This window comes from Staurois parvus, unplaced genomic scaffold (genome assembly GCF_062004578.1).
Source record: "Staurois parvus isolate SC_StPar_1 unplaced genomic scaffold, SC_StPar_1.0 ptg000080l, whole genome shotgun sequence".
Taxonomy (NCBI): Eukaryota; Metazoa; Chordata; class Amphibia; order Anura; family Ranidae; genus Staurois; species Staurois parvus.
This window is the reverse complement of record NW_028317876.1, coordinates 145,804-169,404: the sequence shown is the minus strand read 5'-3', so window position 1 is coordinate 169,404 and position 23,601 is coordinate 145,804. Positions and strand designations below refer to the sequence as shown.

The following is a 23,601-nucleotide window of genomic DNA, read 5'->3' as shown; positions in this document are numbered from 1 at the left end:
AAGGCTTTCTTAAAGTAGGAAACTGATTACCTTTTTTTACATGCCCATTTCCCAATATCCGAGCAGCTAAATTGTAGTCCAGGGCAACCTTATTTGTCTACCCCAACATTACTTTGTTCCATCTGATAGCTTGTGTACGAGAGAAGCAGGAAGCTCCCATTGCATCACAGGAGAGAATTTTGCCTAAATTGTAACAGACAGGCTAATAAAGCAATTCAGCAAGCTTCAGATTCATTTATATCAGGTATCCTGAAATGCCCGTGTCACTGAATAAAAAAATGACTTGTGGGTTTGTGGTGAGCAGTAGAAGGAATTATGAACCAACCTTGATGTCAGTGGAAGAAACCGTGACCATTGTTGGTGTCAGTGGATAAAAAAGCAAGATATCAGTGGAAGAAATGGTGCCTAATCTTAGATTTCATTGGGAGGAATAGCGCCCCTTGTCTGGAGTCTGTGGCAGGAACTGTGCCCATTGTTGGTGTCAGTAGACGGAATAGTGCCCTGTCTTTAGTATCAATTGGAGTAATAGTTCTCCTCCTTGGTGCCAGTGGGAGGAATAGTGATGCATTTGTGTTGTTGAAAGGAATAGTGCCCCATAATGGGCGCCAGTAGAAAGAATATAGTGCCTCGTCATTGGGTGTCAATGGAGGGAATGGTGCTCCAGGGACCAGTGAAGGGAAGCATAAGGACACAGGTTGGAAGCCACTGCTGTATGTGTTTTAGCTTTTGAACTTTCGTTGAAAGAGTATTGGATTTTCTGAAATGAGCCACTTTGTGTTCAGCTGGATCTCAGTGGAGTTGTCCTTTTTAAGATGGGTTGTATGATGAACAATTACTGTGCAGATGTGTTGACACATACTACGCACAATTTTTAGACAGTTTGATACAGCAGAGGCAAGTTGGCACCATACTACTTTGATTTTAGGGAACAAAGATGAGATTGTTTAGGATCCACTGCAATTATTTTCCATTTTTTTTTAAATTAAATTCTACTGGTTTTGAAAGCTGCTTAAAAAAAAAAGCGTATCTTGTTAGAGGCTGCTTATATTTCGGCTATTCCTACACAATTAAACTATGTCCAACCAAAAATAGAGCTAGGTAGATTAGAACTCTCACTTCCCGTCCTGCTGACAAGTTTCACAAGACCGGAAGAGAGGATGGGAAAATCTACGACTCCGAGAAAAATAAGTGACACGGGTTTTAGCCCTCCCCATACTGTGCTAATAAAACTGTTTTGTTTGTCGCTGTTAGATTTTCCCTCACTTCTTGTTTGAAACCTTGTCGGCAGCACAGGAAGTGAGGGTGAAATCTCTCTAATTGAGCCCCGTAAAGCAGTAAAAGCCTGACAGGTGTATCCTTCCCAACTCTTTCCAAAACTCAGAACATACATTTTAAATGCTTTCATAAAGTTTACCTTGAAATGTTTCATCCCAAAAACATTTTTAGTTTTGAGTGGAGAAGGATCAGTAAAAGAAATTTTAAATTGCCTGTCAAAAGCATGTCAGCGTGATCGAGCTGTGACATGTCACCCCATTGATCCCTGGGTTTCATTTTGGTTACTCTGGCTGGCTAGGTGGGTGTCCTCCCACACCACTCTGACCATCCTGCCTGAAGCTCCATGCTTAATGATGGTCATTTCCCATAAAAGCATGGATCTTGGATTAAGGGTATATAAGTAGCTGCACCCTGTTAGCAGCTCCAAACACGATCCCATTGTAGGAGAAATGTAGGGTGACAGGTACTCAAAGTGCCACCTCTGCTGCTCTTTCCATCCTTGTGCTCTGCTGCTCTTTCCATCCTTGTGCTCCATTCATACAAGCTGTGCTGTCTTTTCCCACAATGAAAAGCAATCTACGAACATAGAAAGCTGACCTTTCATCCGTCTGTCCTCCCATTCATAGAATGCTTTTTTTTTTTTCCAAAGCCATAACACAGCTTTTATGAATGGAGGAATGAATGGAAAGGGCGGACACAGTCGATGTGATGAACACTGTCAGACCCCAGCTAACTTCACCAACTTGTGGCAAATGGCTAGTTAAACTTGTGCCCTTATCTTGCTGTACTTTTTTCATGTCGGGGGTTATGAAACCTCGAAAGGTATTTTTGGGGGGTTTTTTGGTGGGGGGGTTGTTTTTTTAAAGCTCTGCAGGTAGTAATAGTCAGCCAGGAATGTGTATCCAATTATTATACCAGCTGAATGATTTATAACAGGTAATAAGGCTGGTACTATTCAAGCCCTTTCGCACTGGCTGAATCCCCCAAGTAGAGGATCTGTCCAATGAGCGGGCGAATGACAGGTCCGTGTCTGCTCTGCTTGTTCTGAGTGGACATAGCCCTCTGTTCTCTATGGGGTGGTTGGATGTATACGAGCCACCAGTCTCTTTACATCCAACTGTCATCCAATCTGCTAGACAGATGAGGAACGATCCCCATCCATCAGGGTTTTTTTCGAATCGGATGCAGGCAGGTGTAAACAAGCACCTCTCCATAGAGAACAACATATGGTCCAATTGTAGCCACCTGAAAAACACAGGCTAACCCGATGGGTCCACCCACATGAAAGGGGCCTTCGCTAGTGTGAAAGCCTGCTTAAGATTCTGATTACTTAAGCCTGGAAACTTGAATGTTTTATGATCTCTATTAACGCAGATTAGGATGTGTTTAAGGTTCTGTTAACGAGGTTTATGATGGCCTAATCAAAGGATTATCTGTTTGCCATGCTTTGTTTTGATGTTCGTTAATATAGTTAGAAGGTTCTGCTGTGTTCTATGAATGTACTGATATGGATGTTTTTGGAATACATCTAAAAGTTTATTTGTAGAAGAGGCAGTCTTGATGGTAGTCATGTCTTGTAAGAGTGGTCACTGCTGCTATGTGCCCCCTATTCTAAACAATGTAATTACTGACTTGAGAATTTTGAACAACATGGCTGCTCTGTGTCCTCTCATACAGTTTTTGGGGCTCCCAGTTCACATCATTATCGCAGCTGGCTTTTTTGACCAGTGCCTGTGACCAATGCAACCACTCCTATTAACTGATATTGTGGGGGTGGGGGTAGAGAACTGAAAATTTAAAGCATCACAGCCACCACCAGCCAAGGGACACTTTTTTTGTTTTTTTCTTCATTGTAAGTACTATCCCTGGTTTATGAAACATAGGCTAAAATTGGGGCTCGTTCACACAGCTCATATGCTAAAACAGTCCATTTTATTACATGGGCTGCTGTCTTTTCTGTCCTGATGAAGGACACAGAGTGCCTTGCATTTTTACACACGCCGCTGTTTGCTTTTTTTTTTTTTTCCTAACTTGCCATAATATTTAATTCATCTCTATGTACCACGGTATGCAGAAACAGTCATACAAAGCCTTCAGGTGAGCTCTGGTCCATTGCAGAGAGGGCTAAGGGTGTCTGCTATTCATAGTAAGGAAAGCTTTAAATAACTTGCCCAATGGATAAAATTCAAAACATTAACAATAACATATAAAGCCATTCATAACTCTGCCCCAAATTACATCATCGATCTTGTCTCCAAATATCACCCAAACTGTGCTCTCCGCTCCTCGTACTACTTCCTGCCTACTGGCTCCCTTGTCTCCTCCCATGCTCGTCTCCAGGACTTCTCCAGAGCTTCCCCCATCCTCTGGAACTCTCCAACCCAATTTACCAGACTATCGCCTACTCTGCTCACTTTTAGGCCATCTCTAAAAACCTATCTCTTCAGGGAAGCCTATCCTGCCCTCAGCTAATAGTGGAATCTTCTACTCTTCCAACCAGTCCATCCCCCACAGTTACTACCTTTTGTACCACTAGCCCCTCACTCCTAGATTGTAAGCTCCTAGGAGCAGGGCCCTCCTATCCCTCTTGTATTGAACTGTATTGTCTTTTGTTATATTGTAAAGCACTGAGCAAACTGTTGGAGTTATATAAATCCTGTATAATAATAATAATAACTTCACCACAGGTAAGCAGATGTTTAAAATGAGTGCACATCCTATGACCACGTGCAGGTTCATCTGATACTGCTAGTAAAGGTTAATGTAGTAGTAGTATAGTAGTAAATCGCCTGGCACAGCCGGCACCTCCCATGCTGGATATGTTTATCCTTTAGATTGCTGTCAGAGTTCGGTTCTGTGTGTGGCAGGGTGTGGATACATTTGCTACTGTAGTAAACCGGGGCTGGATTTGAGAATTACACAACCTGGCATTTAAGTGTGGTCAGGCATGCTACAATTGAGGTGTGACATGTTCTGCAAAGTCCTGCAATTGTTATCCTCTGACATAGCTTTGTAAGAAGATGAATACACCCGGCAGGCAGCTGTACAAAGTAAACAGGATTTATTTTGATTTGGCGCTATTGAATGGGCTTTATTTGTGTTTTACAAACCTATTTCATGCTTATCACAATGCAGAAGTTTTTATGCTTTAGCCAGTTGTGCGTTATATTCCTTTAAACACCTGAAGGGCTTATTTAGCTCTATTTTGTGGTTTTTTATTTCTTTAGTTTTTTTCATAGCCTGATATGTTCATTTTGTCTTTAAGGGCTCATTCACACTTTACTTTATTTCTAACTCTTGCCAAACGCCTGTGTAGCGTTAGATAGGCGTTTGGGAAGCGTTTCTGATGCTCCACAAACTCCTCATGCACGGTTTTGAGGCGGTTGATAGGCATTTGCCAAGCGTTAAGACCGCTCCACAAACGCCTCTAATGAAGTTAAATAGTATTAACGCTCTACAACCGCAACGCAAACGCCTGCCATGTGTTTGCGGAGCTGCACTATATACTTGAATGGGAGGCTTCAACTCCTCCTGACTCAACATGAGGCATCAGTTTTGCCAGAACGCTAACACTTCCATGTGAACAGCAATGTGTGCTGCCATGTGCAGAATTTTCATCGGTGTTTGAGAAGTATTAAAAACGCTTCCCAAATGCCTGTCTGATACCTGCTGACAAAGTGTGAACTGAGCCCAATATATAATACTGAGTAATTCTTTGTCCCGACTATTCACTTTCTACAACTTCTCTATCAGATTTAAGGTGGCCATACACTATACAATCTGATATACTTTCCCTGCACAACCTCCTTTAGCCCCGGTTCACATATATGCGGCCGTGCAGGTCGTGTTTTGCGTGGGCACGAGAGCCCATTCATTTGCCACATGACATGCAGGGAAGAAGTCCCTGTACCACTTCTGAAAATGCAGCCTGCATGAAAACCTCCGTTCCTAGTGTGGTTGCGTTTTCCAGTGCAGGTGGTGTGCCATTAGAACTAATGGCACCCACCCTCGGGTCTGCATTTCTCTGTGCTGGTGGTGCGGCTGCACGGATTTTTGTGCGGATCCGCAGTGGCACCACCCGCACATATGTGAACCTAGCCTTAGTCTGTAGCCAATCTGGCTGACCCTTGTACTGCTCAGTTGATGGTAGATCTAAAGGAGATTGTATAGTCACTTTGTATAGTTTATGGTGAGCTTTACTTGACACACATGATAGTACATTTTCTTTGGACAGTTAGCAAAAAAAAAAAGTCCAGTATGCTGGAAGATTTTTGATTGGTAATACAAATTGTGTTGCCTTACTGCTTAATACCAGGCCAGCAGCTGAATGTGTTGGAGTTAAGTTTAGAAGAACAGTTTTAAATGTTAGAAATGTTTATTTTTCTTTGCTGCCAATCTTGTGGTCCAGGCACCCCGGCCAACCAGCACTGCCAGGTTCTCTTTCACTGCAGCAGTAGTACAGGTTGGTCAAGAACACCCTGAAGCCCGCTGATTGGCCTATGAGGCATCTGATGAGTTGTCATGCTCTCGCTTGTCAGAGTATTCCTTCTCTGCACATGTTCGCTGCAGCAGAGCCTGACTTGGTTTAGGTGGTTGGCCATCTTTTTTCCAGTCTGTTCTGCTGTTGAAGGTGCAACAGAAGGCTCCCAAAAAGTCATATTCAAGTATAGGAGTGATATTTAAAAATGCAGTGTTTGTATGTATATATTTTAGTCCTATTCAAGTATAGGAGTGATATTTAAAAATGCAGTGTTTGTATGTATATATTTTAAAACAACTTTTTTTTTAAAGCTGCTTAATAGACTCCAGTATTGCCCACTTATAGCTAGCAGCTCCTGTATCTTCACTACAAAAAAGTCTATAGAATATGAAGACACCAAAGAGCTAAAAACAACGAAGTCTTGTTGTCCTTACGAATATTCACCTGAAGAACTGTTAATATAAAAACCTGTCAAATGTGTTTTTTTTTTTTTCCATCCCTCTGAACTGTCGCTTGGAAACCATTCACCTGAGCTGTTACGTTAACCCTGCCAGCCACCAGTATGAATGTTCTTATATATAGACTGAAGAATCCCCATTGTGTCCATTTTGTTTGAGTGTTCTCTCCCCCCCCCATAATCCTGCATATGTAAGAGGGGACAATCTCGAGGGACCGCTTCCACCATTTTGTTTTGGATTCCTCCCATTCTGCTCCCAGGAATAAAATTAAGGCAGCCTGCGGGATTGCTGGAGTCCTTGTCACCGTGTCTGTCTGGAGGAGGCAGCGACTGGATGCGGCTCTTTGATCACCACCTCCCACCTTTCTCCTTTTAATCACTTGACTGCACACCTCTGAGCTGTGATAAGACTGACGTTTCCCTCTTCTCCTGTCTATAGCTGCCTGTCAAGCACTTGTTTCCTTAGCGCCATTGTCTTGGTGCAGCAGCAGCATCCTTTCTATCTTTGTACAGCTACCCCTGTAGGATTCCTGTCAGTGCACAGGGACCAGTCTACGTGTGAGAGGCTTTCTAATCGTGCCTGAACGGTGTATTGCTGACAGCGAGAAGGGTTAACCAGGCTGCATAATAGATTGTTATGCATGGACATGGTGTGATGTAATTCAGCGGCTGCCTGTCTTCACAGGCTCTGGGAGGAGGGCTCATTCTAAGGGCACGCTTTGTTTCTGCAACATCTGGTTGGGGGAGTAGTGCCGGACAGATTTGCATAGTGGATTTCTGCTTTCTTGGATGGGTTATGTGTGTGCCTGGCAGTCGGGGTGATGGAATGAACTGGCTTTTTCAATTGCTTTTTTCTGCCTTCCTTCTGCTTGGCTCCGGATCATTGGTGGTGAGCTAAAAATATAGTGTGGCAGTACATGGAGGCAGTTTCTTGCTGGGTTTCCCTCCACTTCCTCTGAAGAAATGTTATGGTCTCCCAAATTTTCCTTATCCAATATGCGTGTTCGGCTGACTGCGAGCGGACTGCTCCGAAACCTGCGTCTGCCTTCTGGCTACCGGAAAAGCACAGTTATATTCCACACAGGTTAGTTCTAGCTGCAGGTCTGGTGCTGCTGTCTATGTGCTACTAATAGCTGGGGACATCTTGTTTACTGCTCCAGCTGATAGCTGAGACACACATTTAGATGTGTGCCTATATAAATAAGGGCTTATGGTATGTAGATGTGGAAATGCCACCTGTGTGTATTCAGCACGGAATCCTATGTTCACAATGTTTGTTTTTTTTAGATTTGTGTTTTTTATATCTTTTTTTTTTTCCTTGCATATTTGTTTTTATGTTTTATTATGCATAGTGTTGTCATTTTTCTTTATAGTGGCTTGGCTGTGTTTTTGTTTTTTTGTTTTTTTTCCCCACAGTATCCACATTAGAACCTTTGACATGTAGTAAAATGGACCTGACATCATGCAGTCTGGGATTATGTATGGTGATATGGTTGGTGCAAACACACAGATTTGACACGCTTAGTAACCTGATCATGTTTAGAGCTGCAGAGTTGTAGATTTGCTATTTTCATGTCATTCGGTGGATTTGTCATGTCGTGATTGCTTTGTAATGACATTGGTTATATTTAGCACATGCCATAAGGAAATCTGCTGGTCTGTTAATTTGATGCATAAAGGAGGGGTGGAATCATTATTGATCATAAAGAACCGTGATGATGGATCTCCGGTGCAATTCTTAGATTCTGGAAACTGGTTATTGTAAATGTCTTGTATGAGCGGCTCAGTGTGGCTGCTGGGTTTAATGGAGGACTTATTTATCTCACCTCCATCCTCCTCCATGCAGCATTTCACCCTTGCACATCTCTGCGTTAAATTGCTCCTCGGGTTTCCAGATCTCTGTAGAATTGTCACAGATCGTTCTGCGTTTCCTAGGTGACTGCTAAATATCAGCTGGAAAGATGTACATGGGTATAAACCGCACACAGCCTTTAATTACTTTCTTTCCCAGTGCTAGTGGCTGTCACTTTGTGTCTGCAGCACAATATCATGATAAGGGTTGTAGCAATAGATGAACATCTTATAAGGTGGTTAAAGAACAAGAATGGTTTGTGGTTACCTATCACAACAAATGGATCCCAGCTTAGTGACAGATGGGTCGCTATGTGTTACTGCTCTTTACACAATATATATGCGTTCAGGCTAGCGTAAACGGGTGATAGTGGTTAGTTGGAGATCCATTTTGTATTTTGCTTCCATTCTGCCATAAAAGGTAGCATGATCTTTAATGTATATGTGAACCCAATCACTGCAAACTCATTGAAGCGTTCTCATGTTAGTCTACATTCAAAAATAATGTGCATTTTTTTTTGTACATTTGCAGCATACATTAAAATACCTGGTGTCCTGCTATGAATTTCTTAGTTCAGGTACTTCCTCCTTTAGGGTGGCAACACTGTCCCCATCTTCCAACTATTCTCCTGAGTTGTCACCTTGTTTCAATAGCTTCCGAGACTGCAAGTGGCCATGGAGACACTCACACTGCACAGGCATGGTCCTCTGTCGCCATAGAGAAACCCAGTCTAGTAAATGCCATGCAGCTATTGCTGGAACACATGCAGTAGCCAAGATGTGGCTGCATAGAGGCATCAGGAAATCAGCAGCACGGAGATGCAAAAAAAGAAAAAGTGAAAGTATTTTTAAAAATTGCCATTTCTTACACAGTTCTTTTGCAGACTAAAGGTTGTTCAGTTAGGGCAGGGGACCCTAAGCTGCGACATGCAGGCCGGATGTGACCCTTTGCCTTTATCCAGCCCTTGGGTTACTAATCCTTTCATGATATGTGGCATTATTCATTCCACTGACACCAAAGCAGGGCACTATTTTTTCCATGATATTATGAATGGTATACTGTTCCTCCCACTGACACCAGAGATGGGGAGCTAATTCTACCACTGACCCCAATTGTGGGGCTTTAATCCCCCCTCCGACACCAATGATTGAGCACTATTCCTCCCACTGACCACCAAACCTATGGCATTGTTTGCTCCCACTGATGCAAGGACATTTTTAACTCCCACTGGCTACAATCCAGCCCCCCTAAACTTTGAAGAGCAGTAAACTGGCCCTTTGTTTTGAAAACTTGGAGACCCCTGAATTATGGTATTTATCTGCTTTTAAAGGATACATTCACCTTTTGCACAAGAATAATAAATGCCCTTTTTTTTTTTTTTCTCTTTGCAGGTAAAAAAAATGTGTATTTATTATGTTTGGCTGCAGGAGCTTGTAAAGCATTGCACCAGCGATAAGGAGATCACTGGTGCCGTGCAGGTCTCCTGTAGACCTGTCAGTATATATGCTTGCCCTATGGGATGTACAGGCAAGCAGATATACTGAGAGGAAGAGTCAATGAGCTACCACAGTGCTGCACAGCGCCATGGTAGTTCATTGAGAACTACAAGCTGACAGCCACTAAGGCTGTCGGGACCTGTAGTTCATTCATTCACAGAACACTGAATGAATGATACGACTGTGTGGGCGGAGACCTGCACTGCCGCACTGTTTTTAAAAATGACAGCTAGTACAGGAAACTTCTCCACGTACTTCTGTCACATGGAGGGGGGGGGCAGTGGGTGACGACTGTAGCATTGGGAACATGTTACACCCTAAAAAGGGGTGGAACATGTAACAAGTTACCAAAGGTGAACTTATTCTTTAATACATAAGGGCCCATTTACACAATGCATTGGGCTGTGATTGATAGCCTTTCTTAATGCAGTCCTAATCCATAGGTAAGGCAATCTTCCTTAAGTTCTCTCAGTTCAGCGCACAGTGGTATGTGCTGCAAAAATGTTGGGCATTCTGCATTTTTGCATTGCATTTTGTGGCAAAACGCATACACATTGCAGTGCCTCACAATCAATCAATGTCTTTTTGTGGCTTTTTAATAAATACAAAAAAGAAAAGGTAAACAGTGTGATATGTTCTAACAAAGCACCGCACCTTCAGAGTGCCAACTAACTGTCACACTGTTGTGTGCTGCAGGTGTGAATCAGCCCCTGAAGTGGAGCTAAATTCTGCAATACTTTCCATCAATAGTCCATGGCCAGCATCCTATACCCTTCTTCTGGGAGCCGGGGCTGAAGCTGTTCTCTATGGTCGGCGCAAGATGTTACTCCTCTGCATGCGCAGGGGTGCAGTCATCTGGTACACATCCGCTGTGCCAGAATGTAAATGGCGCTGTGCTTGTGCAGCTCAGTGTATATGCCAAAATAGACTGAGCAGGCAGGTCGGTTTCTTTTCTTGCAGTGGAGACATGGGACTGGTGCAGCTGTGCATGGTAGCTAATGCACTTCTAACTTCAGCTTGTTCAAGTTAAGCTTTGACTATAAAACCTTGAAGCTGATTGGTTTCTGTGCAGATTTTGCACTTTCCGATTTTAGTAAATCAACCCCATATTCTTCTGCAGTAAAAAACCTGCCTGCTCAAAAACCTGCTTAAAAAGCTGGATTTTGGTTTGGCTTTAATGTGAGCATTTAGGCAAGGTATCTGCCTTATACAATTTATGCCAATAGTTTTCCATGACTGGTAATAATCTTGGACTAGCGTAAGAGCAAACATCTGCAGGAACAGTCCAGATGCACATTAATAACTTGGGCTCTATGGTGTTCCTGAAGAAACTACAGGTTTTTGTTTGTCTGATTGTGGCTTGCTATGATTTAAATTGAAGAATCTGACCTGGGTTTTAGCACTGAGGTGTCTTGGTGTCATTTCCCAGGGTTGCTGATGTTCTTTCAAGGAGGAGCCATTATGTGAAATGCTGGTACTGATGATGGCAGTCCACATAGAGTACAGAGAAGACTTTCACATGGTGCTGGTGACTGCATCTGCAGAAGGTTATTAGACAAGTCACAAACTGCACCTCCAGTAATCGGGTCATAATTGGTTGATCAACTCCTCCCCACCTAATTATACTGTTTTCACATTGTACACCCAGACTAAAATGAAAAAATTGGTGGCAGTTCATGTTTTAACATTGATAATTGAGATACTGTAGTGAAGGATAGTCAGGTCAGCAATCTCTGGTCCAATTCCCAGCCTCTGCTTAATATGGTGTTAGCGTGCCTGTAAAATTCTCTTTTTTTTTGCCAGTTGTACATCAGAGCATTCTGTTGAAATATACCTTTTTGTCAAATGCCAATAGTATATAAACCCAAATGGGCATGAACTGTTGAACTGTCCAAATCAATCTGACAGTTGAGCTTCGAGTAGGAGCACAGAGAGGTTGCTGCAAAATAGGGGCCAGGCTGAAAATGAGGACTTGCTGCTGTGTGCTGACTAAGCGGACTTGGAGCACAGGTTTTGACCTTGTAGGTACTATATAATTAATATAATTGGGGTCAAAAACCCAACCATTTAGCTCTGATTGTTCTTAAATTAACCACACAAAGCTTTAGTTATTAGAACTGCCATGCATTGGCAGACCTTTGGGGTGAAATGATAGTGAGGAGATCTTTTCGTGGTTGGGTACATCATGGAAACTGCACCATGCTTTCTCGCTAATGGGCATGGTGCTGTGAAGGGATGGTCGCCTTTGTAAAGAAAAGTGAGATTTTCCAAGATTTTTGCCTGCTACTTGAGCTCTGTTTGAAAGATTTTGTGATCACTGGTCAGTTGATCATACAGTCTTGGTATTCAGAGCTGGAAATCTACTTGTAAATATCAGATTGTGTATGGCCACTTTTAGGTGGGTAGCCAGTAACCAAACAAAGTGGAAGTTTTTATCAACCTCTAAGGAGTCTGTAAAACTGCAAAATTGTTTGTAATAAAGCAGAAGCTAGTATAATAAAACAAATAATCGTATCGCTGATCCTGGTGATCTTCTTTACACGTATGACATCATGGAAATAGTGTAGTAGATTTACACAGCCAGCCACAAGTGTCTCACGTGCACAGTGATCAAATCTGATTTTGGCAGTTTGAAAAGAGTGACAGATGCAGTTTGTTTCTTTGTGGAATATATGCAGCTAACAAACAAAGCCAGAGATTCTCCTTGAAAGTTGGTTACGTATGTGATCTTGCAAGGCTGGTCCTGTTACCAGCATGTGTCGACATGGTCTGATCATTCTGTTCATTTTAGAGTTTTCAGATGGTGGGAAAATCTTCCCTAATGTATAATGAATGCATGGTAGGAGGGTGTATCAGCAAAGCTGTTAACTACAACAGAAGTTTTTCTTCTTTACTACCATGTAGGGGCACAACTGCACTGGTAATCTGTTTTAAAGGCTTTGTCACACAAGTTTTCATTGCAGTCTGTAGCCTTTGTATTTTACTTATCAATTCATTTTTTCTTTTAATTGACTGATGGCAAATTCACACTGTTCCATCTTAGAGAGTTGTGTTACCACACATTGAGCTAAGGCAGACCATTCATGTGGGTTGGATTCACACTGTTGTGGTGTGTTAATGTATGCACATTCTGTTAAGTCAACCCATTCATTTGAAAGAACTGCCTAACATACCAGAACAGTCACATGCACTACCGTGCAATGTGGTGCTGTCTAATGCACAGCCGTTGTTAAGGTGCAATAGAATGCCATTAAAAATTCCACTGCAGTACACCAGTGTTGCCTTCAGTGTGTTGGGATGCCATTGATAATGAATGACACAGCAACACATGTTTTGTGTTCTTGGAATGCAAAATGTGGGTCAGGCATTAAGGTTTTATCTCTAGGCATTTTTTTTTTTACCATTTACAATGCATTCTTAAAGTATTGCAGTGTGATACTACAGTACTAAAGTGTTGCAGCCTGATACTACAGTTGAGCCACTTGCCTTCTGGAAGGTTTACCCCCCCCCCCCTTCCTGACCAGGCCTTTTTTTGTGATACGGCGCTACAGTACTTTTAGTGACAGTTGTGCGGTCATGCAAAGCTGTACGTAAATGCACAAATAGACTTTTCTTTTGGTGGTATTTGATCACCTCTGTGATTTTTACTTTTTGTCTAATAAACAAAAAAGGGTCAACAATTTTGAAAAAAAAAACAATATTTTTTATTTTCTACTATAAAAACCTATCCAGTAAACATTTTAAAAATCGGATTTCTTCATAAATTTAGGCCAAAACATATTCTGCTACATATATAAATTATTGTGCTGCGCTCCCTAAAAACAAAAACAGCATGTGCATATATATCAATTTTCAGAAACGTGCAATAACCATCTTAATTGTGTTCCACTAAAAATCCACCAATACAGCAAAAACATCCCAATATAACACACAAAAAATACTCACAAAAAAATCACCCATGCATCAAAAAACATCCCAGTGTAATAAACAAAAGTCCTCTTTCCCATAAATCAGCTTCAATCAAATGGATTAATTCCAGGTTTCCAAGTTCCTTATAGCAACACTGCTGCTCTATTATGTGCTTACCTATATTCACAGCCTATCAGAAAAATAAACGTAGTTTATCCCACCCATGCATCAAAAATAATCACAGTATAATAAACTTAAGTCCTCTTTCCCATAAATCAGCTTCAATCAAATGGATTAATTCCAGGTTTCCAAGTTCCTTATAGGAACACTGCTCCTCTATTATGCGCTCACCTCAATTCATAGCCTATCAGGCTAATAAACGCAGTTTATCCCACATGAGGATGAAGGATCCCTTGGATGACCACCACCTTCTTTGGATCTCTCCACACTTCAGTGTTCCTGATTAACCATCTGGACACTTAATCCTCTTCTATGGACAACTGGATAAATGGATATAATATGCCTCTTCCACCCCTCCTGGGGAATGAACCTCCTAAAGATTACTCCAGCAATCTCCACATGTATGGTAATAAAGGGATTGGGGGATTTTCTGTCAATTCTCTCAAGCTCAGTCAGGTTGCATTGGGATCATCAGTGAACAGCCATTTTCAGGTCTCTCCAAAGTTTTTCAGTGGGGTTCAAGTCGGGGCTCTGGCTGGGCCACTCTAGGACATTAACAGAGTTGTCCTTAAGCCACTCCTGTGTTGTCTTGGCTGTGTGCTTTGGATGGTTGTCATGTTGGAAGATAAATATTCGGCCCAGTCTGAGGTCCTGAGTGCTGTAGAACAAGTTCTCATTGAGGATATCTCTGTACTTTGCTCCATTCAGCTTTTTCCCTGCTGCTGAAAAACACCCCCACAGCATGATGCTGCCACTACCACGCTTCACTGTTGGAGTGGTATTTGGCAGGTGATGAGCTGTACCTGGTTTCTTCCTGACTTAACATTTATAATTGATGCCAAACAGTTCAACCTTGGCTTCATCAGACCAGAGAATCTTGTTCCTCACGGTCTGAGTGTCTTTCTAGTGCCTTTTTGAGAACTCCAAGTAAGTTTTTGTGTGTTTTTGTACTGCACTGTGTTTTGCTTCCAGCTAGCCACTCTGCCATAAAGCCCAGATTGGTGGAGGGCTGTAGTGATGGTTGTCCTTATGGAACTTTGTCTCATTTCCACACAGGATATCTGGAGCTCAGTCAGAGTGACCATCAGGTTCTTGATCACCTCTTACTAAGGCCCTTCTCCCCCAATTGCTCAGTTTGGTTGGCGACCAGCTCTTGGAAGAGTCCTGGTTGTGCCAAACTTCTTACATTTCAGAAATATGGAGGCCACTGTGCTCTTGGGAACCTGAATTGCAGCAGAATTTTTTTGTGTAGTCTTCCCGAGATCTGTATCTTGCAATAATCCTGTCTCTGAGCTCTGCAGGCAATTCCTTTTTGACCTCATGGCTTTTGCTCTGATACAGTATGCATTGTCAGCTGTGAGGCCATTTATACAGAGGTGTGTGCCTTTCCAGATAATGTCCAATCAGTTTAATTTACCACAGGCGGCCTTCAATCAGGGTGTAGAAACATCTCAGCAATAATCAAGAGAAATATGATGCACCTGGGCTAAATTTCAAGTGTTGTTGCAAAGGGTCTGAATACTTGGGCTAATGTGACATTTCAGTGTTTCATTTCATGCATTTGCAATCATTTTTCTAAAATTCTGTTTTCACTTTGTCGTTATGAGATACTGTGTGTAGATTAATGAGAAAAAATTAAACAACTGTAGTATCTGGCTGCAATGTAGCAAATTTTTTGAAGGGGGTCTGAATACATTATGAATGCACTTTAAGTTGTATAATATGGATTATTGCTATATTTTGCATGAAAAAAGTCATTTCGGGTGTCCTTTTTTTGTAGCGTTTTTTTTTTTTTTTCCTAACCGCAAGTTTCTCTTAAAATGTCTGTTGAGAACAACAGGAAAAGTAGCTGTTGGAGGTGGTGATAAAAGAACAATAAAATGAAGATTAATATGAAATGGTGGATTGCAGTTAAATGTTTTTCATGCTGAAAATTCATGTAATCTTTTTATTACAAAGTTTTTTGATTTGAAAGGTGTCATGAGATTAAAAACAATGTCAGTGTTGTCAGACATTCCTTGTGGAGTGTTTGATTTTTGTTTTTTGCCTTCACATTGGCTTACAGAGTCACCCAACCAAGTAACTATTGGTGTCATCCAATGCAGCTCTTGGCCATCATGGCACATCAGCGAAGTGTAAATGCACAGATGTGCCAGTTAGCAGCTATGAATGACTGCTACAAAGTGGTAGTTTATCCATGGCTCTAGGGAGTGCAGAAAAGAACTGAAGAAGCTCTACCCCTGAGCCTCAGTGTTCTTCTGTTTGTGCCTCTTGCAAGTCCTTGCCTGAACAAAAATCATGAAAAAATACATTGTTTCAACACCGAGAATGATATGAACAATTTCCCATGTAGCTCCAGCCAAAACAGTTTTACACCACTACTGCTTTAATATACATTTTAAAATAAAACCGTTTTAATTTTCAGTGTTTTTGTAATCTACACAAATGAGTTGATTTTATATATCTGCAATTTCTGCATATTAGCAATTCCACTGTTCACACTTGAAATTCCTCCAGAACTTGACAGGTTGGTGGTACGTAAAGCAGAACTTCACTGAAAAAACAAAGGTTCTGCTGCTCCTTCTTGAAACCAACTTCTTCATCTATCATAATTTAGAATTTTTTACTAATATTATGCAGAGACAAAGCATATTGTCAAGCATAGGCTTATATTGAATTTCTTATGTAGAGTTATTGGAGAGGGGAAAAAATCTACCTGTGTGTATGTACAGTTAGCCCATATATTAGCAACAAAATCCCATATATAGAGGTGGGGAAAATTAAACAAATACTCCTTTCTTTTTTTTGTGTAAGGTCCACTTTAGATGACCTGAATTGTGGAGACTTAGTCCAAAACGCAAGCTGAGGATAAAAGACTTGTGCCCAATATTGCTTGTGACCTTCCTGTAACTGATGTTTTCCCTTGTTCTGCACTTTGTCTCTGTTTAGCAGAGATACTTTGTCCAGATATTCATCCCCGATGACTGATGTTCTGATATGGTGTGCGAAAATTTAAGACGTAGCAAGAGGGAGAGACAGTTCAACAGAATAGATGATGTACTAGACCAGTGGCCTCCAAACTGCTGCCCATGGGGCACTGTTCCTTCTACTGACCCCAGCAATGGGGCACTACTCCTTCCATTGACACCAATGATGGGGCACTATTCATCCCAGTGACACCATCGCTGGGGCACTATTCCTCCCAATGACACCAATGGTGATGTACTAATGCTCTACTACCAATTATGACGCACTGTTACTACTCCTATTGACCAGGAGCGCTATGTCCTATGTTTACTTGTTTACTCCCAATTACACTTGGGCATCTTCTAGTCCCGGAGGCCCACTGCCCCCCCCCCCCTTCCCCAGATGTCTGAAGGACAATAAACTGGCCCTTTGTTTATAAAGTTTGACGAATCCTATACCAGATGAATGCTGTGTAGAATCCTCCATCAAAACCATGCTATTGGCACCACCAATTCTCATTCCAAATCTCATGAGACTAGCAGTCTGAGGCAGTAGGGCCTCTCATAGAGCATTTATACAGCTATGAGGCTGTTCATGCAAGAGTGCCTGGGCACCCTCATACCATAAAATGAGTGCTCTGTTTTGTAGGAGGAATTGAACACAAAAGATCACTTTTACATTTACTACTTAGGAACGATAAACATTTCCAGATGTTTGCTATAACATAGCAAATCTTTTACTTTTTGAGTTCCAGACCACTTTAACATAGTCATTAGTGCAGACTAAGCTTAGTAAGAGCCTAGTCATATTAGGACCTTTCAAGTCAAAGGATAATTTATGTTGATGTCCCAAAATTGATTCAGTCTGTAGTAATGTTTTCCTGGAGCAGACCCTTTAAACACTGTTTTTTGGCACTTGTGCGGGAGCAGAGCCTCATGGGGATGTGTGACTCAAATTTAGACTCCGAATACATAGCTGTAGCATGATTTAAACAATAAGTCAGGAAGACTGGGTCTCTGTGGTCATATACAGACAGGAAGCTTGTAGTTATAACCGAGAGGAATAAACAGATGTCAGAAAACAATAGGACCATTTAATTATGCTGTCCTTGTTAACATGTAATAGTATACGTTGTTCTGTCTCCTATAATATTCAGGCCGGTGTAGCAATCACTTTTACTTTTTCCCATTTTATCCTGCCCTTTCCAAGTAAATACATTGTTATAGCAGAAATTTGCATGGAGTTTGGATTTCTTTTGAGGGAATTTGCACATTTTTTCTGGTTATCAAATTTTTTTTTATTTGTTTTTTTTGTTTTTTTTTTTTTTTACTTTGTATAAGCAAGCAAAGCCAATTCAGGCTGGTTGAGCTTTGCTCTGATGAGGAGGTGGAGTGGCACTAGTAAGAGGAAGAAAAAAAAATCTGTGTCTGTACAAGGATCTGGCGGTAACGATGAGCCACTGAAAGATGCTTTCTTGTGAAATTTCGTACTTCTGCCAAGACCAGTCATGTATATAGATTAAAAAGTTTTTTGTAATCAGGTTTTTTTAATCAAACAACTGTATTGTGTGCATTATGAGCCAAAGATGCATCAAACATTCTCGGAAAAGAAGTCTCTGCACTGAAAGGGCTGTATTTTTTTCCAAAATACTTTATGGGGGGCTGATTTAGATACAGCAGTGAATTAACGGTGTCTAGGTTGTAATGACTGGAATTCTCAGTATTGTGTTTACATTGGGTTTCATTTAGACATAACAATTTACAATATGAAATTCTTCCTTGCAAGAGGGAAAATACGAAGTGATTATTAATAAGGATGTACAAGACAGGTTTAGATTGGCTGTAATGTATGTAGCACTGCACCATGATGATGCTGTATAGATGCACATTGCTCCTGAATTTAATACAATGTTCTGTGTTGTGGAATGGCATTATCCAGTGCTGGAAAAGAACCTAGGTTTTGAGAGGCACAGCTATTCTGACATATACTCCTTATAGTGACACCAAACAATATCCGTATTTATAGTAAGACACCTCCACTACATAATTACCCTATGATCTAGTTTTTAATAAAATTCTTACTTTTTTTTTTTTTTTGGCCTTCAAACATACTTCTCTCTCACATTGATGCTGCAGCTGTCCCACATCTGCTGTTAGCCCAAAAACTGAGCGATCACATTACCACCGATCACTCACTTCCGTCTGCTCATAGTGGAGAGCAGTGACTGTCAGTCACTTCTGTCAGCTCTGCTGCTCCAGCGCTCACTGGAGTGCCAAACTGGAGAGGGGTCACAGTTGGCTTCAGCTCTCAGCCTTATACAAAGAAGAGGTGCCATCTGTCATTTAGGTAGCTGGGTGGATCCCTCCAGTATTGTCCAGATTCTTCCAGAGCCTGGAGCAGCTCTGTCACATCAGCTGATAGTAGGCAATGGCCAGCTGTTAGCCTACTCTGGGTCACTGGAGGACAAAAGTATGTGCACGCCTATCACGCACAAGAGAAGTATGGGCAAACAAGATTTGGCTGTATTTCTTTTGAGAATACATACTTGAGTAGATTTTTTTTTTTCTAATGTTTAGTGGCACGTGGCAGCTCTGCATAAGCGGAGCGGACACAAACCTTTTATCTGCCTGCTCAGCTTGGATCAGTGGACAAATCCCCCACTGAGCTGGCTGAGTCTGCCCGTGTGAAGGGGTCTTAACCGATTCCTTCATCCATGCTTGGATGAATCTCCCGCTGTGGGCTGTCCTATTATGACAGCGTATTTGGATAGTGCCTGCATCTGATTGGATCCATGCACTGTCTAACCATGATTTTTCTGCCCAGCTCCAAATGTTGACAGTGCCACCCTGTTGAAATCAGCCAAAATATGATGCATGTATGGTCAGTTTAAAGTGGAGTACACACTGGGAAAAAAATTCCTAAACGAGGAAAGGTCATTCATTTTTTGTTTAGTGTGCACACAACTTTCGACATCCGATTCAGACTTTCCAAATGAAAAATTCCAAAGGGATCAATGCCAATTTTTCTCGTACGTGAACAGAACAAATAATTTTTGTTTTGATGTGTACTGTTTTTATATGAGAAAAAAACGATTTGAAAGACTGCACATGATCAGAAACAATAATAATCTATACAACGTTTCTACGTCAAACCAAAAAAAAGCCTTTCTCATTCGAGAATTTTTTTACAATTCGTACCATCCTCAGGTTGAACTTGCTGTGAAACATCGAGGTAAACCAGACAATCGTTAGCCCGATTTTCTTGTATTTATCCAGCTTAATAGTCAGATGAGAATGTTAATAAAAGTTTGGGAGTGACTCATTGGTCATAGTGACTGATAACAAGTTTGAAAAACACTAACAGGTAGATGCTATGGCTCACATCCCCAGCTGTTTACAACAGCCCATACACTAAACTACATGTGGCTGTTCAGATTGGCTGGCTCTGTGATGTACACTTGAAAAACTGACAAGCGGTATTCTCATGAGTGGGCAAGTCTGCTGCATGGTAGTGAAAGGGATACTCAGTGTATACTGTATATCTTCCTGGGTGATGGCAGCATTAGACTCTTTGCTGTTTCTGTTAGACATAGGTTTGTACTGTTGGTAGGTGTAACCTCCACTTAGTGTTACTAAACCCAGAAGCCTGTGTTCACTCAGTCTGGTCTCCCACAGTACACACAACATGGAAATGCAATTATTTCAGTAAATATAAACTGCTAAATACCTTTTTCCCATCAGCAGTTAGAGCAGTCTTCTGACTTCTATCAGTGACCAGCTAAGCACTGGTTAAAGCTTAAATATATAAAGAAGTTGTGAGCGCTATGAAAACAAAAAGCAGCCACAGCATCAAAAAGGATACCAAAAAGCCTTAGAAACCATACAATATAAAAGATGCGGCGCTATAGATAAAATGTCCAAAATATCAATATATGGTGGTTTAGGTGATTAATGTGATCACAAAAGAGTTATATCACAAGCAAAGTGACATGCGGTGCAAAACCAGTCTTTGTGACAATTATTTTTCTTCAAAGTGCTGCTTCCATGCAGTAAAACGTGAAAAGGATAAGGCTGTGCACTCACCAGATGCACAGTGTAACTGCGCATTTAGAGATATATTATCTCCACTAAATCCACAAATGGCTTCAAAAGGTCAGGTCAGGCCGGATATTCCTCCATCCGCTGAATGTTGCTAGTAATCCACGGTCTCTCTCTTAGGTGGCTCTATAGGTGATGAGTGACTGAGGAAGCCAAAATCCTTTTTGGGAGAATGTGCTGCGGGTCATGTGCTGAAACATGCAATTTCCCAAGAAGAAGAAAAAAAAAAACCTCTCCAGCAATGCACACCAAACTGAGCATGTACAGAGTGTCTCCACATATGTCTTATCAGGGGACAAGAGGGGGGCGCTGGAAGGGGAGGATCAGAGAAGTCAGGATCAAACAGCATTTTTACACAATGCAGATGATTAACCCCTTAGGTTCCACAGTGACTATAACAAGCATGCTTTACTGCATATACAGACTGATTTTACTGTTGTGGGTTTAGTAACACTTTGATTTTCAGTCTCCGGGGGATAGTCCTATACTGTCTGTCCTCTGCAGTCCTTCTGTATATGTGTCTTATCTCAACTCCTGTGCAATGCAAATATTTATGGAAAAGAAATTGCTTTTTATTTATGGCTGTCAATGTGGAATTAAGTCACTAGTAAAGTGTACAAACTGTACATAATTGTCTTATTTTATACAAGTTCTCATTGTTTTGTAAGCATTTTAATTTCTCATCTTTTAACCCTGTGTGCTCAGGTATTTTGTGCTATAGACGTTTGCCCTATATTGCCCCTACTAAAACGCAAGTGAATACCTATACTTCATAATATATTCGTATTAATATGAGGGCGGCTGCAGTACACCATAGCAATTCATAAAGTAAATATGTACATTCAAATATGAGGCTGCCATTATAGACCTCTTTCTGAAAATGAGTTGTTCAATAACTGAGCTAACAGTTGCTCCCCACTGCGCATGGGGGGGGGGGGCGAACTTTCATTGGAATCACCTAGACAATTCTATTACAGATGGGGAGTGGGTACCTTTTTGAGACCTAGGACTCGCCTCTGCAAATAAAAAAAAAAAAGTCATGTTCCAAAAGTAGAAGAGTGGGGTGAGTAGAAGGAAGAGCAGAACTTCCATTTTTTCCAAGTTCTACTTTAACATGGTTTTTTCTAGCACAAGTTTTCATTGTAAACAGTTCCAGCTCATTCAGAACACATTTACTTTACTAATTGAACCTCCTCTACTTGTCATGTTATGCAGAATAATGTTGAGGTTTGTATGCAGCAGTATGGTGCATGCCATAGTGGCTGTGTCATATCGCACACCTATTGCAGCATCCTCCTGCCAGCATGTTCCAAAGTTAGCTCAGAAACTGGATACTGTTAGAAGGTGCCAGTGCCCCTGACACATTTAATCTGGGACTAGATGATCTAATTATGTACTTCAACCCAGGCATTCGTTTACTGTGAACTCTGTTGTGAAAAGTTAGCCTATCCACAGAAGGCAATGTGCTTTAGATGTGTTATAACGTTGCTGGTTTTCTGTTTTTAAACCAGAGAAATGGTACCAGTTAGGATGTCTACAGTACAGTAATTCCCTTACATATGAACATTCAAGTTGCGAACTTTCAAAGATGCGAACATGTGTTTTACATGTCCAATCATGCATAGCTGGGTACACACACTCAAACCCAGCAGGCTGAAAATATAAAATAAAAAAATACAGACAGATCGCCATACTAAACCTACTAACACAAGTGATGTTGGTGCAGTGATCTCCCCACACTGTGCCTTTGTATTCTGACTGGGGGATCCCCCTCCCTGTCGGAGCGCACTGATCCGCACTCGCAGCCATTGGCTGCAATCACTGACTTTGTTAGGCTTACAAACAAATTGAACTTACAAACGTGCTCTTGGAATGGAACTCATTCATATGAAGGGGACTTGCTATACTGAGAAATGTTGCTGCTTTGAAAGTGTATTGGTTGGTTAGTTTCAGTTTAAAAATACGTTGGCAGCATTTTTTGCAATAGGTAAAATATACCTAAAGCCAAATTCTTTTTAGTTTTGGATAGAGTGGGTAATGATTAAAACACCTTTCAGACTTTCCTTTTGCTGTTCGTGCCCCATTTGGGAGGGATACCTTCACTTTCTGTCTCATAAAAGTAACAGAAAGCAAAAGGGGAATCCCCTATTAGATACAGTGCCTTGATAAAGTATTCATACCCCTTGAAATTTTCCACATTTGGTCATGTGACAACCAAAAACGTAAATGTATTTTATTGGGATTTTGTGATAGACCAACATAAAGTGGCACATAATTGTGAAGTGGAAGGAAAATGATAAATTGTTTTCAAACTTTTTTACAAATATCTGAAAAGTGTGGCATGCATTTGTAATCGGCCCCCTTTACTCTGATGCCCCTAACAAAAATCTATGGAACCAATTGCCTTCAGATGACACCGAATTAGTAAGTAGAGTCCACCTGTGTGTAATTTAATCTGAGTATAAATACAGCTGTTCTGTGAAGCCCTCAGAGGTTTGTTAGAGAACATTAGTGAAGAAACCACATCATGAAAGCCAAGGAACACACCAGACAGGTCAGGGATAAAGTCATGGAGAGGTTTAAAGCACGGTTTGGTTATAAAAAAAAATCCCAAGCTTTGAATATCTCACTGGAGCACTGTTAAATCCATCATCTGATAATGGAAAGAGTGGCACAAATGCAAACCTACCAAGACCTGGCTGTCCACCTAAACTGAGAGGCCGGTCAAGGACAGCATTAATCAGAGAAGCAGCCAAGAGGCCCATGGTAACTCTGGAGGAGCTGCAGAGATTCAAAGCTCCGGTGGGAGAATCTGTCCACAGGACAACTATTAGTCATGCACTCCACAAATCTGGCTTATATGGAAGAGTGGAAGGAAAGCCATAAGA

The 23,601-nt window shown here is 41.3% G+C and overlaps 1 protein-coding gene across 3 annotated transcripts in view; it reads left to right on the top strand.

The window, feature by feature from the left end:
- MTUS1 (microtubule associated scaffold protein 1) overlaps nt 1–23,601 on the top strand; it is a 289,384-nt gene that overhangs the window by 166,033 nt on the left and 99,750 nt on the right. Inside the window, exon 1 of one of the 3 annotated variants that reach the window (XM_089669558.1) lies at nt 6,494–7,296. The exons of the other annotated variants lie outside the window; for them this stretch is intronic. Within the exon in view, the coding sequence (XP_089525684.1) occupies nt 7,176–7,296 (121 nt within the window). The 5' untranslated portion in view covers nt 6,494–7,175. Of the gene's footprint in view, nt 1–6,493; nt 7,297–23,601 lie in introns of those variants that run through there. 3 annotated transcript variants of the gene reach the window in all.